This window comes from Eschrichtius robustus, chromosome X (genome assembly GCF_028021215.1).
Source record: "Eschrichtius robustus isolate mEscRob2 chromosome X, mEscRob2.pri, whole genome shotgun sequence".
Taxonomy (NCBI): domain Eukaryota; kingdom Metazoa; phylum Chordata; class Mammalia; order Artiodactyla; family Eschrichtiidae; genus Eschrichtius; species Eschrichtius robustus.
In genome coordinates, this window is record NC_090845.1 from 94,460,654 (window position 1) to 94,473,678 (window position 13,025).

The 13,025-nt window shown below is 34.1% G+C and overlaps 1 protein-coding gene across 1 annotated transcript in view; it reads left to right on the forward strand.

Annotated features, from left to right (window-relative positions):
* NRK (Nik related kinase) overlaps positions 1–12,615 on the forward strand; it is a 140,801-nt gene extending 128,186 nt beyond the window's left edge. The window contains exons 24-29 of the mRNA XM_068533558.1: positions 2,696–2,800; positions 4,434–4,576; positions 4,867–5,016; positions 7,789–7,948; positions 10,661–10,800; positions 12,520–12,615. Coding sequence (XP_068389659.1) covers positions 2,696–2,800; positions 4,434–4,576; positions 4,867–5,016; positions 7,789–7,948; positions 10,661–10,800; positions 12,520–12,615 — 794 coding nt within the window. The remainder of the gene's footprint in view (positions 1–2,695; positions 2,801–4,433; positions 4,577–4,866; positions 5,017–7,788; positions 7,949–10,660; positions 10,801–12,519) is intronic.
* Positions 12,616–13,025: the final 410 nt, after the last annotated feature.

The window sequence follows — 13,025 nt, forward strand, 5'->3', positions numbered from 1 at the left end:
GTGTACATATGTACACAAACACCAATAAAGGTAGGAATGAGCACCTAGACAACTTAGGCATCAAATAACTATACTACTTTCTTCTAGTTTTATGTATCACTAATTTCCTCCAAATCATATTACATAAATGTGGTAGCCAGAGGTGAAAGATATTCCCAGATGTTAACCCAAAAGTTTATATAGCAGAACTGCCTCTTACTAACTTATCGAGTTTTTAGTTCAATAAGAGAGAGTTTACAAAGATAGTCATCTTGCAAACCTGTGCTTTTGGTAAACAGATGGACTAGTTTAGTCTAGTTTTCCTGGCTGACCGCATTCCAACCCATCCCAGCTCTCATAACAACCAATAACATTTGTCCTACTGACAGGTGGAACAGTAGCACCTTTACATAGGAGGACAACAACATAACCATACTTGCACGGTGTTTTCATAGCCTTCCAAGGTCAACAAAATAATGGACCGACATCAGTTACCGTCGTATATTAAAATTATTGGAACTATTTGCTTAACAAAGAATTCCTTTGCTTCTTGGGGATTTATTAATCATGCTTCTTTGACCTACTTCTGAACAGTTTAAAGAAAAAGAAAGCAAAGCTAGACTCAGGGAGACAGAGACACAGAATGAGAAAGAGAGAAGGAGAGAGGAGGGGAGGGGAGAGGAGAGAGAGAATTCGTATATATTAGTCTCAGATGAAGTCTGGCTAGCGAATACAGAAGCAGTGTCTCTGCCAAAGAAGCGGGGCTTTAGCGCAAATATAAATCTAGAAGTAGGACAACATATTTCATGAGAGCCAGAAGGTCTAGCCAAGAGCAAGCATATACTTTTTATATATTTTTCTCTTTTTTAGTAAAAAAAAAGCTCTATTGAAATAATTTACATATCATAAAATATACCCCATTAAAGTGTACAATTAAAGGGTTTAGGGTATGTTTATAGAGTTGTGTAACCATCACCATGATCTAATTTTCATCATTCCAAAAAGAAACCTCACGGCCATTAGCAGTCACTCCATATTTTATTCCTCTTACCTTATTCCCCTCATAGTCCTAAGTAGCTACTGATCTACTTTCTTTGCTGTGGATTTGTCTTTTCTCCACGATTTATTTAAATGGAATTATACATTATGTGGTCTTTTGTGACAAGCTTCTGTCACTTAGCATAATGTTTTCAAGGTTCATCCATGCTGTTACCTGTTCAACATGTATCAGTATTCCTTTTTATTGCTGAATAGTATTGCATTGTATAGATATATCACCTTTTGTTTATTCAGTTTTTTATACATCCATTGTTTTATACGTTTGCACTTTTTCCACTTTTTGGCTATTAGGAATAATTCTGCTATGAACATTTTCATACATGTCTTTGTACATTGGAGTGAATATTTTCTTTTCTCTTAGAGAGTACTGCCAGAATATTTTTAAAAGTGACTGACAGAACTGTTTTACATTGCCATAAGTATGAAAGCTCCATTTTTCTCTTCATTCTTACCAACACCTGTAAATGTCAGTCTTTTGATCCTAGCCATCCAAGTGGGTGTAACATGGCATCACATTATAGTTTTGATTTGCACTTCCCTGATGAATAATGTTGTTGAGCATCTTTTCAAGTGTTTATTGACCATTTGTATATCTTCCTTGGCTTATTTATCTTTTTGTTGTAGAGTTGTAAGTATTCTTTATATATTCTGGACATTAGACCTTTATCAGATATATGATTTGCAGATATTTATTCCCGTTCCATACTTTGTCTGTTCACTTTCTTGATAGTGTCCTTTGATATATAGAAGTATTAATTTTAATGAAACCCAAATTATCTGTTTCTTTCTTTTGTCGCTTATGCTTTTGGTGTCAAATATAAGAATCTATTGCCATGAAGGTTTATTCCTATATTTACTTCTAAGAATTTCATAGTTTTAGCTCTTACATTTAGGTCTTTGATCCATTTCAAGTTAATTTTTGTATATGGATTGAGGTAAGAGGTCCAATTCATTTTTTTGTACTTGGATATTCAGTTGTCGCAGTACCATTTGATGAAGAAATTATTCTTTCCCTATTGAATAGTCCTGGCACCACTGACCATAAATGTATGGCTTTATTTGTAGACTTTCAATTGGTACTCCATTGATCTATATGCCTGTCCTTAGGTCAGTACTACACTCTTTTGATTACTGTAGCTTGTAGTAAGTTTAGAAATTGGAAGCTGTGAGTCCTCCAACTTTGTTTTTCATTTTCAAGATTGTTTTGGCTATTTGGAGCCTCTTCCAATTCCAAGTGAATTTTAATCAGCATTTCCATTTATGCATAGGGGGCCATTGGGACTTTAATAGAGATTGCAATGAATCTGTAGATCACTTTGGATAGTATTGACCTCTTAACAATGTTAAGTCTACCCGTCCATGAACAGAGGAAGTATTTCCATTTATTTAGGTCTTCTTTAGTTTCTTTCAGCAATGTTCTGTAGTTTTCAGTGTACAATTTAGAGTGTTCTTAAAGGCTAATGCATACACTCCATAAAACTATACAGTATTTTTGTCATCTTCTTTTGGGCATCAAATTGTAACCAAATAACTTCTCTAAAATAAATGATCTATGGTCTTACATTGTTATTATGACATTTTCAACAACAAACACAAATACTTGAGTGTTCTTGTTAACTCTGTGGCATCGTTACTTCTTTGTATTTTATCATTGTAGTGCAACATGAAGAAACAACATATATTGCAATTGCTTTGAAATCATCAATTCACCTGTATGCATGGGCACCAAAGTCCTTTGATGAAAGCACTGCCATTAAAGTGAGTGGTCTCCTTTTCCTTTGGTTTTTGTTTTGAGAAATTGTAAACAGGACAGTATTTGGAATAGAGTAGCAGAAATATATATCATTCTTCTACAATTAATGTAATTTAAATATACCATGTCAATAATTATCATTTAACCCTTTTTTAGATAATTCACAGGCACCACACCAAGGGAGAGTGTGAGGGAAATCCCTGACCCCTCCCCTTAAAGGACCTCCCCACCAGCTCCTCACTCCCAATTCCTGTAGTCAACATGAAGACCTTCTCTTCTAAAGCCACAAACACAAGCTTTGGGTGCCACCCCAATGACTTGAAGCTGAGAAAGTCCCTGTTCTCTCTTAGTGGGGGGTGGAGAGCGGAGGGAAGGTAAGGAAAGGTGTGACAATGGTAAAGGGGGAAACCTCTACCATTGTAGAGGAATGGTAGAGGAATGAACCTGGAAGAGGAATGAAGGAAGAGAAAGCCTTTGCTCTAATTACCAGGGCTACAGTAGATGGGGGTGGGGAGGAAAGGATGGCTCTATACTCCTTCCAAGCTGGATCTCTAAACACATTTTTCTCTAGAACTATTAAAAGGAATGGTGGTTAGGCTTATTTGGATTATGAGTACTATTTCCACCCTTATTATGGTTTAATTGAACTTCTATGGATCAGCCTCTTAAGGTAACCATTTAGTGTCCCAAACAATTAAGTTGCTGATGATTTTTAATCACATCTCATAAACTGGGGACTATTTTTATCTTCATTATCTTTTTATAATGCTCCAGAATTCAACATAAATAAGATTATTTTGTATTTATTCTATAGTAATAAGGACTGATTAATGAACTGGCAATATTACATAGAGTCCAGTAGCCCCTAATCTGGGATATACATAAGAATCATCTGGAGCATTTGTTAAAAGTTTAGATCTCAGACCCAACTCCAGGCCAAATTAGTAGGTCTGAAGTAGAGCCTGGGAATCTATATTTTTAGCAAACATCCCAGGAGATTTTGAACTGGTTGGTCCCTGGACAAGTTTTTACAAAACACTGATAGGGACACATCATGATAGACCCCAACAACATGTTCATGAAATACTATTGTATCTTAGGTCAGGATCTGATTACATGGTATATTTTATAGACCAAAACATCACATGTATACAATAAAGATGGGTTAATACTTATGACTGCTCCTCAATGTCTATTTGCACAATAAATATGTTCGTTTATAAATAGCACAGACTACTATATAGATAGTCTGGGTCTGTCCTGACACAAATCACATCCCTGATCTGATCTCCCTAAATTGGGCCTTGGGTCAGCTGTCAGTATTTGGATATGGGTTTGTTCTTGGGTGTCTGCTGATTGGTCAGAGCTGCCTGGTATGGAGCTGGAGAGCAAAGAAGGTAAGTACCAACAGTCTGTGTAGCCTGATACACAGTTCCTGGTCCAAGTCCTCACTCTAGTTCTTGAATCCCACCTCATGACTACAGTGTGGTGAAACCTGTGATGCCCAGTCCTCTACTGTGACCTGAACTTGGCAATGAATCCTGTTTGGCTTTTTGTTTCCTTGGACTAGGAACCATAAGAGCCTAGAGTACACCAGTCTATGGTAGGTTAACATGTTTGGCCTTTCTCATTCCCTACCAAGTGTGCATTGATCAATCAGCAGACTCCAAAGGAGACTACATGTCCTATGAAGCCTATATACGAATACTGGCAAAAATACAGGCAGCTGATCCAGCAAACCGGTTTAAGAGACCAGATGAGCTCCTTCATTTGCTGAAGCTCAAGGCAAGGAATTTAAAGACATCAAACAGAGTACAGGGCCATACAAGGCTCTTATGATTTTTGGAGATTTGGCCTTCGAAGGAAAACTCAATATTTAGAACCTGAATATAATCATTCTTATTGTAATAACAGACCTAAGAAAAGTTATAATACATAGGTCTCTAAATATATTATGTAATTTTAAAAATCATTCTGGGTTTTATAAACCTGTTAAACAAAAGGGCAGGGGAATTTTCGCCTTAGACAGAGTGTCATTTTTGGCCTTTTGGCCATATTTGGTTTTATATCTACAGGTGTTTCCAACACTTGGTCATAAGCCAGTGACAGTTGACCTGGCTATTGGTTCTGACAAAAGACTAAAGATTTTCTTCAGCTCAGCAGATGGATATCACATCATTGATGCAGAATCTGAGGTTATGTCTGATGTGACCCTGCCAAATAACGTAAGATCCCTAGAAATTACTGTATAACACAATTTGAGTATTTCCAACTGTCAAAACTCTTAAAGGTTTAAAAATATGAGTATCAATATCTATATTAGAACTGAGACATAAAAGGTAAGTATAAAGTGCCAGAAAGTAGTAACGGATAAACAAAAATCACTGATGGTTTCTTAGTCCAGACAGCTAAGTCTGTTCCGCAGATAGATTTTGTCTGCAACAGTGATTTTTGTTTGTTTTTAAGTGAATATCGTTTACACTTAAAATCTGGATTTCTAGTGAAAAACCAATGATCTGACAATATCAGGCCAACATTACTATCTGGCCATAATCAACTGGAACCAATTTGTGCCTGCCCACTTTTAGATGGAACATACGCTATACATTCTCTATCCATCCACCATTATGTATTTATAATAACTGGCCCTCGTAGCCATATGAGTTTGCAACCCTTGCTTTAGTCTTCTGTACCTCATAATGCATTAACAGATTTTTTTTAATTACACCAGTATTACAGCATTATTATGTGTATGTCCTTTCTTTATCCAGATTGTAGTACTTTAACTGTGATATATAGCAAGTTATCATAAAGTATTCTCTTACAATATAAGTTATACTTAGAATTTCTGATCAAAGGATTCAGCATTTTAAAAGCTAATGCACATCAACTCTTAACTCTTAAGTAATTATAAATATGAAAATATGGCACAGCATCTAAAATATGGATAGTTGTAAAAATACTATACACATCATTTGTCTAAAGAGCTTAAACATAATACCCCTCACACACATGTACCATACATAATATAATTCTCCTATATCTCAAATTTGAAGGTAGAAATTATATTTGTCCTATTGAAAATTATATTAAAAAGGAAGGGCTGAACCAACAAATCTCTGCTTCATCCTTTTTGAATTCCCCATTTTGCCAATCACTAAAGTTTTAGCAGTTTAACATTATACAAAATTCCAGGAGAAAACTTTTATGTACTGCTAAGCCACTGTACTAATGTGATATTTTGCACAGCTTTCAGAATTATCTATATATCTCTGACAGATTACATGGAGCAATTGTCAGATCATTAGTGGAGACTTTTTTTAAAGTTTTGGTCATATTTAACAATCTAATTAGCTGATCATTCTGTTGTCACCTATGACTATATAGAAATCACTGTTTATAAGGCACAAAATACTGAACCAAGCCCAGCCAAAGCCATTTAAATGAGTTCAGGTTAATTTTAGTGTAAATATTATAGTACTTTTCACTTGGAGTGTCTTCCATCATTTCCTGCATCTTATTTTTTATGTCATGTCAGATAGCCTTTATTTTGAAGGTAGTGCCTTATTGAACACCACAGTATTGGTCCAAGTTTATACTTATTTGAAAAGTCATTTAGGAAGATTGAATTCTGTGTTCCACTTGACTACTAAGCAAGAAGAATTATTTTCTTTTGAAATGATCAGTTAATTATTATGGAAACAAGAATGAGAGAAGATGAGGTTTTTAAAAAAATCATTTTCTGACCTAATTAGGATACCTTAAGTGTATTAAAAAATAGAATTTTTAGCTAAATGCCCTAGTGTCTTGACCCATTAAAAGAGAAAGGACTCTAATATAAGGGAAGAGAGAGTGTCTTCTGAAACAGAATGTACTAAAAATAATACTTTTCCAAAAGTGCTAGATTACAAAAGCTGTAAAGCTACAGAATATCTGGTTACTTCAGGAATCATCTGAGAAGCAAGAGAATTACCTTTGAGGCTTTCTGGATTTACAACAGCCCAGACCTATTCTAAACAAATTTTTTGAGACAATCTTTTTTCTTGAATTTCTTTTTCTCTCTTCCTTCATCTCTTTTCTGATTCAACTGCTCATGAGAGTGCCCAGGGAACGCATTAAAATTGCTTTTCGCCTCTGGATCCCCATTTTAGTTTTAAGAATTGTTGTTGCTGAGACTGAGACATGGCCTCAAGCACTTGGCCTGAGTACGCTGGGTTTGGCAAGTATAGTTTCTGACATTTTTTCCTTTAACTTGCTAAATTCGAAAAATGATAGAGGAATTAATTGTTCGGTTTTTAGGGAAATATGATTAATGTGACAATATCTGTAGTTTAGGCAAGTTTTGTCACATTGTTTTATGCATCATGAAATTTAGAAATTCTTAGATATGTCTTGGTATTTCATCTTCTGTCACCTAATACATCTCTGAATGTATTTTAAGATTATATAAATTAGATAAGAAATTCTATATTTTTGTGAAGGGAGGATACATTTCAAGCAGTGAAGGATATTATAAAGCTGCCCCTTGTAAATATTTAAACTCAAGCTATTTTAAAGTTAATTTTCTATTTCTGATTTGAATGAATTGGTTGATAAGCAGTGATTTTGTATTTGTTACTTGGTTCACACATTCCTTACTAAAGTATTCATTAGTGTGCTGAAATGAATCTGAAATCAAACAAGTAATGTTTCTTCTATCATTATACATAATAGTTTGTGAAATTTCAACGAATTTCTCTGTGTTGGAAGTATATCTCTGTTTTTTACAAAGTTTTCTCCTAAATATAAAGGAGAATATTAAACAGTGACAGATTTATGACATAGGGAAGGCTCTTTTCAAGTGTTGGATAGCATGCTGTTTAGTACTGAAATAGAAATTTCTCTCCTCCCTGCATTTTGAACCCCTTTTTGGTCTTTATTGCTCAACTAAGCTGCTTCAATGAAAGTAGTAGTGATAAAATGTTGGACATGTAAATCCTTATGAAACATAATTCCAGCCCCTGGAAATCATTATACCACAGAATATCATCATTTTACCTGATTCCTTGGGAATTGGCATGATGCTCACCTTCAATGCTGAAGCCCTTTCCATGGAAGCAAATGAACAACTCTTCAAGAAGATCCTTGAAGTGTGGAAAGACATACCATCTTCAGTAGGTATGTATAAAATTTTTCTCCTTTCAGATGATCCCAGAAAAGCTTCTATTTCCTGAAGTATCACTTTTTCTCAAGGCATATAGTGTTAATTTGGGATATGGCATACTTATTCCCTTGTAAGGTAATGTGTATGTTTGTCTTATGCTTAATGAATTCACAAGGCTACCACAAAGAGACTGATTTTGGCTGTCTTAGTTGTTCATTTTCAATAATCATGTAATTAAAATAGGAAAGTAATTCTTTTCCACAATAATCTGTAATTTTATTTTAAATCCCTTTGCTTGCAGCTTTTACACAGATGTTGAAACTGTTTCATTCCATCACATTGATTTTTGGGGTTTACCTTTATCTTAGGAGACTGCCCAATAGTCATAAGAGAAGAGCAAAATACTTCCATTTTATACAGTCAATAGTGTTCTGTTCAGCAAGTAATATTTCTGTGAAGAATCAAATACAAACTGAATATGTGACATATTGGTTGTCACTAAGATTTCATCAAACTTCATTTACAAAAGAGATAAATATGACTGACTGGAATGCCTATTAGGTACTACTCAGATGGCAACATAAAGAAAACTGCCTTTTCATCTTTATTAGACCAGGACATTTTTTTTTTCTTCCTGACCATTGCAGGACTGCTGATCTGGGCAATCTGAATAACTTGAAACTCGTGTTTCTCTGAGTCTTGGTGACTACAGAGGTGATTCTAGATAGGGAACAGAATAATGCATATGAACAGTAAAAATATTAGAGAGAGAGTAGAATGATTTGCTTGAAGATAAATGTTCCTGGAAGGAAGATAAGGTTAATGAAGCAAATAAAGGAGAAGGAGAGGGAGAGGGAGAAGGACAAGGAGAGGGTGAGGGAGGGAGGGGGGGTGGAGAGAGGGAGAGAGAGAAGGAAGGAAGGGGAGGAAGGGAGGGAGGGAAGGAGGACAAGAGAGACAGAGAGAAAATAGTTTATCAATAAAGAAGCCAGAAGCTTCTGAAATCCCTATAAAATGGCTAAATGTGATCCACATGTGGCTTTAAAGACCAGTTTGAAAGAACTTCTTTTTAATGGACATTTTTTCCATTATGGGATGATGGCACTTTGCATTGCATCTGCAGAATCCTTTCTTTTTGCATACATAGTGTTAAGGATTATCCTGAAAACCTCCTCCAATTTCTTCAAAAGGTAAGAACTCACAGAGGGTTTAAAACCATTTTGTGACAAGACGTAAACGCTTACAATATAATTGACAGATCTGGGGCAAAAAATCCCTGAAATAATGAATCTTGTTCTAACCTTTACAGTGGTTGTGATCAATATATTAATCAGAAATTGGAATAAGGAAATTCAGTTCAAATGGGAAACAGAACCCCTATATTTATGCCATATTTATGCCACATGTAGACAATGGTAGAACTCAAAGAGGTCTTAAAAAGTCATCTGGTACAGTTCTTGTCCTTAGGCAGGACAACTTCTGACCTAAAACAAAGAGCTATTTTAAGTCACTAAAATTGAAAAGCATCCCTCTATGTGTAAAATAAATTATAGCACTATAAAAACATGATATTTTGGTCTGTGTATTAAGGGTATTTTGAGAGTATATAAAGATTGCATTATAACACTAATATTAAGGAAATCAATTACTCTCTTTTTCTGTCTAAAAACAACTGCTTTGTTATTTAAAACTAACCTAGATCCAGATTTTCCCAATCTACATTCCTTTAGATATAATGAATGTTTTTACTAATAAGATCTTTGCTTTGGATTTTCAAACAAATATATAGAGACTTAGCAATCACAGCAAGTATCATTAAGCATTCCAAACTAAATCATTGGATTTCATCCCATACACAAGCTAGCTCAGTAGCTAGGTTAAGTGGCTGATTAATGTGTTTTAGAATTAAGGTAGAAATTATGTAATGCCATGTGAACTGTGTACTTGGGCTCAGCAAGTACATTGTGCATTAAGTTTAGAAAATTTTGCTGTATGCAGTTGTTGGAAAAAATACTGCTCCCCATGTCAGAAAATACCTTACAGTGTCAGCTGACTATATGACTATTTACATAATTAGGTTTTCTGCTTTAAAGCAGTTGTCATAGTCTTTATTGTCACTGAGTAATATAAAACAGGGTCCAATAGTTTAAATCTTAATAAAAATTTCCTGCGCAAGAGATAAGGCTTAGCAGTATCAAATTAGCTTTAGTTCTATGTATAACATGGTAGTTAATTGAATTACATTAGAGTTGCTAAAGTCATTATTTGAGCGAGTCATTTTTTAGCAGTTTTAATTTTGAAAAGTTAGTCAGGTTTCCATGTATGTCACTTAAGCACAAGTACAAACCCTTACAGGATGTTGTACCTCAACTAGATTATAAAATAAAGAATCACTGTAGCTAGATTTGACTTTCTACAAACAGGGTTAAGATTAACCCTTAGCTTTTTCTGTGGTATTGGAGAATATGAATACAAAACTTAACTGAGATCTAGTTATTCACAATGTTGAATACTTGGTCACAATGGTGATAGTACATAGCTGGTTTGAACACCACTGTTGAGCAGCATAGTGGCCAAACAACAGTCTTATAAGCAGGAAAAAAAGAATGTATTTACCTGAACTGTAATAATGTCCCTCTTAATAATCAAATGTTGACTGTGTTTATAATTTTCTATCACTGACAGAAAGATATTATGTTTTTCTGATTTTTAAATTTTTATTGTAGCTTATGAGTGTTCACAGCGAGCCACAGGATGGGGCCAAAAAGCCATTGAAGTCCGCTCTTTGCAGTCAAGGGTTCTGGAAAGTGAACTGAAGCGCAGGTCAATTAAGAAGCTGAGATTTCTGTGTACCCGAGGTGACAAGGTATAGTTTACATCCCCCAGTTAAAGCAAAAATAAAGCAAGTGATGAAAATTAACTAAGGAAATTTATATCCTTTTCTTTCTGGCTATAAATATATTTATGCTATATTTCCCAAATTGGCATACTCTTAATAATATAATAAATTAATAAAAATAATTTTGCAATTTGCATTAGAAACATTGATTTGGTAAATCATGAAATTTGATTTCAAAAGAAATCATTTTCAAAAATGTAAAAATTCTAACTGTGTCCAAAGCAAAGCTTAGCCTTTATTTTATTTCTTACAAATTCCATTATTATCTTTGATGCATAGTTCTTTTCATGTTCCTATTAATATGATATTTTGAAAAAGAATGCTTGAGTAAATCTTCCTTTTACAGTTTTCAACGTAATCCAATAACAGAAGAAGGAAAAAGTTACTTATGTTTGCTGAACACCTAATTATATGGTAGAGTTTGTGCTAAATACTTTAGAAGCTATCATAGTTAATCTTCACAAGTGGACATTATTATGTCCATTTCACAGCAAAGAAAAATAAAATCAAGATTTGGCAATTATTTGTGTAATGTGATCAATTTTAACCAATTCAGATAGTTTAGATGGAAAAATGAATTGCATGACATCATTACAGTCCCAACATGTTATGAGAAATAATAGCGTGAAGAAATAATTCTAATAAGACCAGGAAACATTCACATTTGGAAGAAATTGCAAAGGATTTGAATTAATATCAGAACAAACAGGGTAAAGCACTGGGCATCAAGAAAAGGTAATTTTTTGTAATATAAAGGGATATAATGGCAAGAACCAGTGATTGAGATTGGATAGATCTAGGATGCAGTCCCAGCTTTGCCACCTAACTACGTGTAAAAACCTGGAAGTTTGACTAGTCCTTCTGAACCTTAGCTTTTTCATCTCAGAAGTGGGAATATTAATAACTACTTTGGGAACAATTCTGAAAATTATTAATAATATGTATATAGTAAGCATCTCACAGATTGCCTGGCACATAAAAGTGTTAAATCAAGGGTAGCTAGTGTTATTGTCATCATCATCATCATTACATCACACACCCTCCTAAGTATATCCATTGTGGGTGTTGAAAACCTTAGTCCTAACAAGGATACCTCTGTTTGCTATTTATATTATTGTACTGTCCTAATTTTCTTTATGGCACAGACCATATTTACACAACATATTCCTCTCTAAGCTGATTGGTTTAGCTCATAATCTCAGTCTATTGATGTCAGTCTGTTCCACTGAAATAGAAGCTTGCACCAAGTAGAAAATGTCAGTGGCCACTTAAACACCAGCAACAATGTGAACATCTAAATAAGGTAATATTTTCCGTATATTAAAAGAAAAAGGAAAGCCAACTTGAATAAAAATAGATTTTAAACAAATAGCAAAGGAGAATTGTTAACCAAACCAATCAAGAAGTTTAGCAGATGAATGCCACCTACAAAAATCTAATTTTATTTAAACTATATGAAGTACAATTATAGAGTATGGTAAAATGTTATTCTTTAATTGTAATTTAGACTCCATACTAATTTAAATTCGTATTCTTTAATCTGAGGAAATCCCTTTCTGAAAAACAGTATGGCTTAATATTTTATTGGTTGGTGCAGATAAATTGAAGTTATAATTGTATCTATGAAATATCAGTTTGCAATGTATTAAATATTTACTGATGGTGTCTCTTTCTCTCTTTTTAAAGCTGTTCTTTACCTCTATCCTGCGCAATCGCCACAGCCGGGTTTACTTCATGACCCTTGGAAAACTTGAAGAGCTCCAAAGCAATTATGGTGTTTAAAAGGTTCCAATGATTTATTATAACAATTACAAACATCATAAATATGCAATTTGCATTTTAAATTTCTGAGATTAAATGAGCATTCAGTTTTACTGGTAGGGAAAATTAAATCAGATACTTTTAATGTAGCACAGAATAGTTTTAATGAGAAATGCAGCTTTATATATAAAATTAACTATAGCAAGCTCTATGTACTCCAATGGTGTACAATATCTTTTGCACAAACCTTGTAACTTTTGTTACTGTGAATTCAAACATTATTCTTTGGACAGTTTGGACAGTATCTATATTCAGATTTTACAACATGGAGTTAAGAAACCTGTAATAAGTTAGATTCCAAACAGCTTTCAAAAGAGTTGGCCCTGAATGAGGGGTTTTTTTTGGAAAAAAATAAAAATAGCAACAAACCA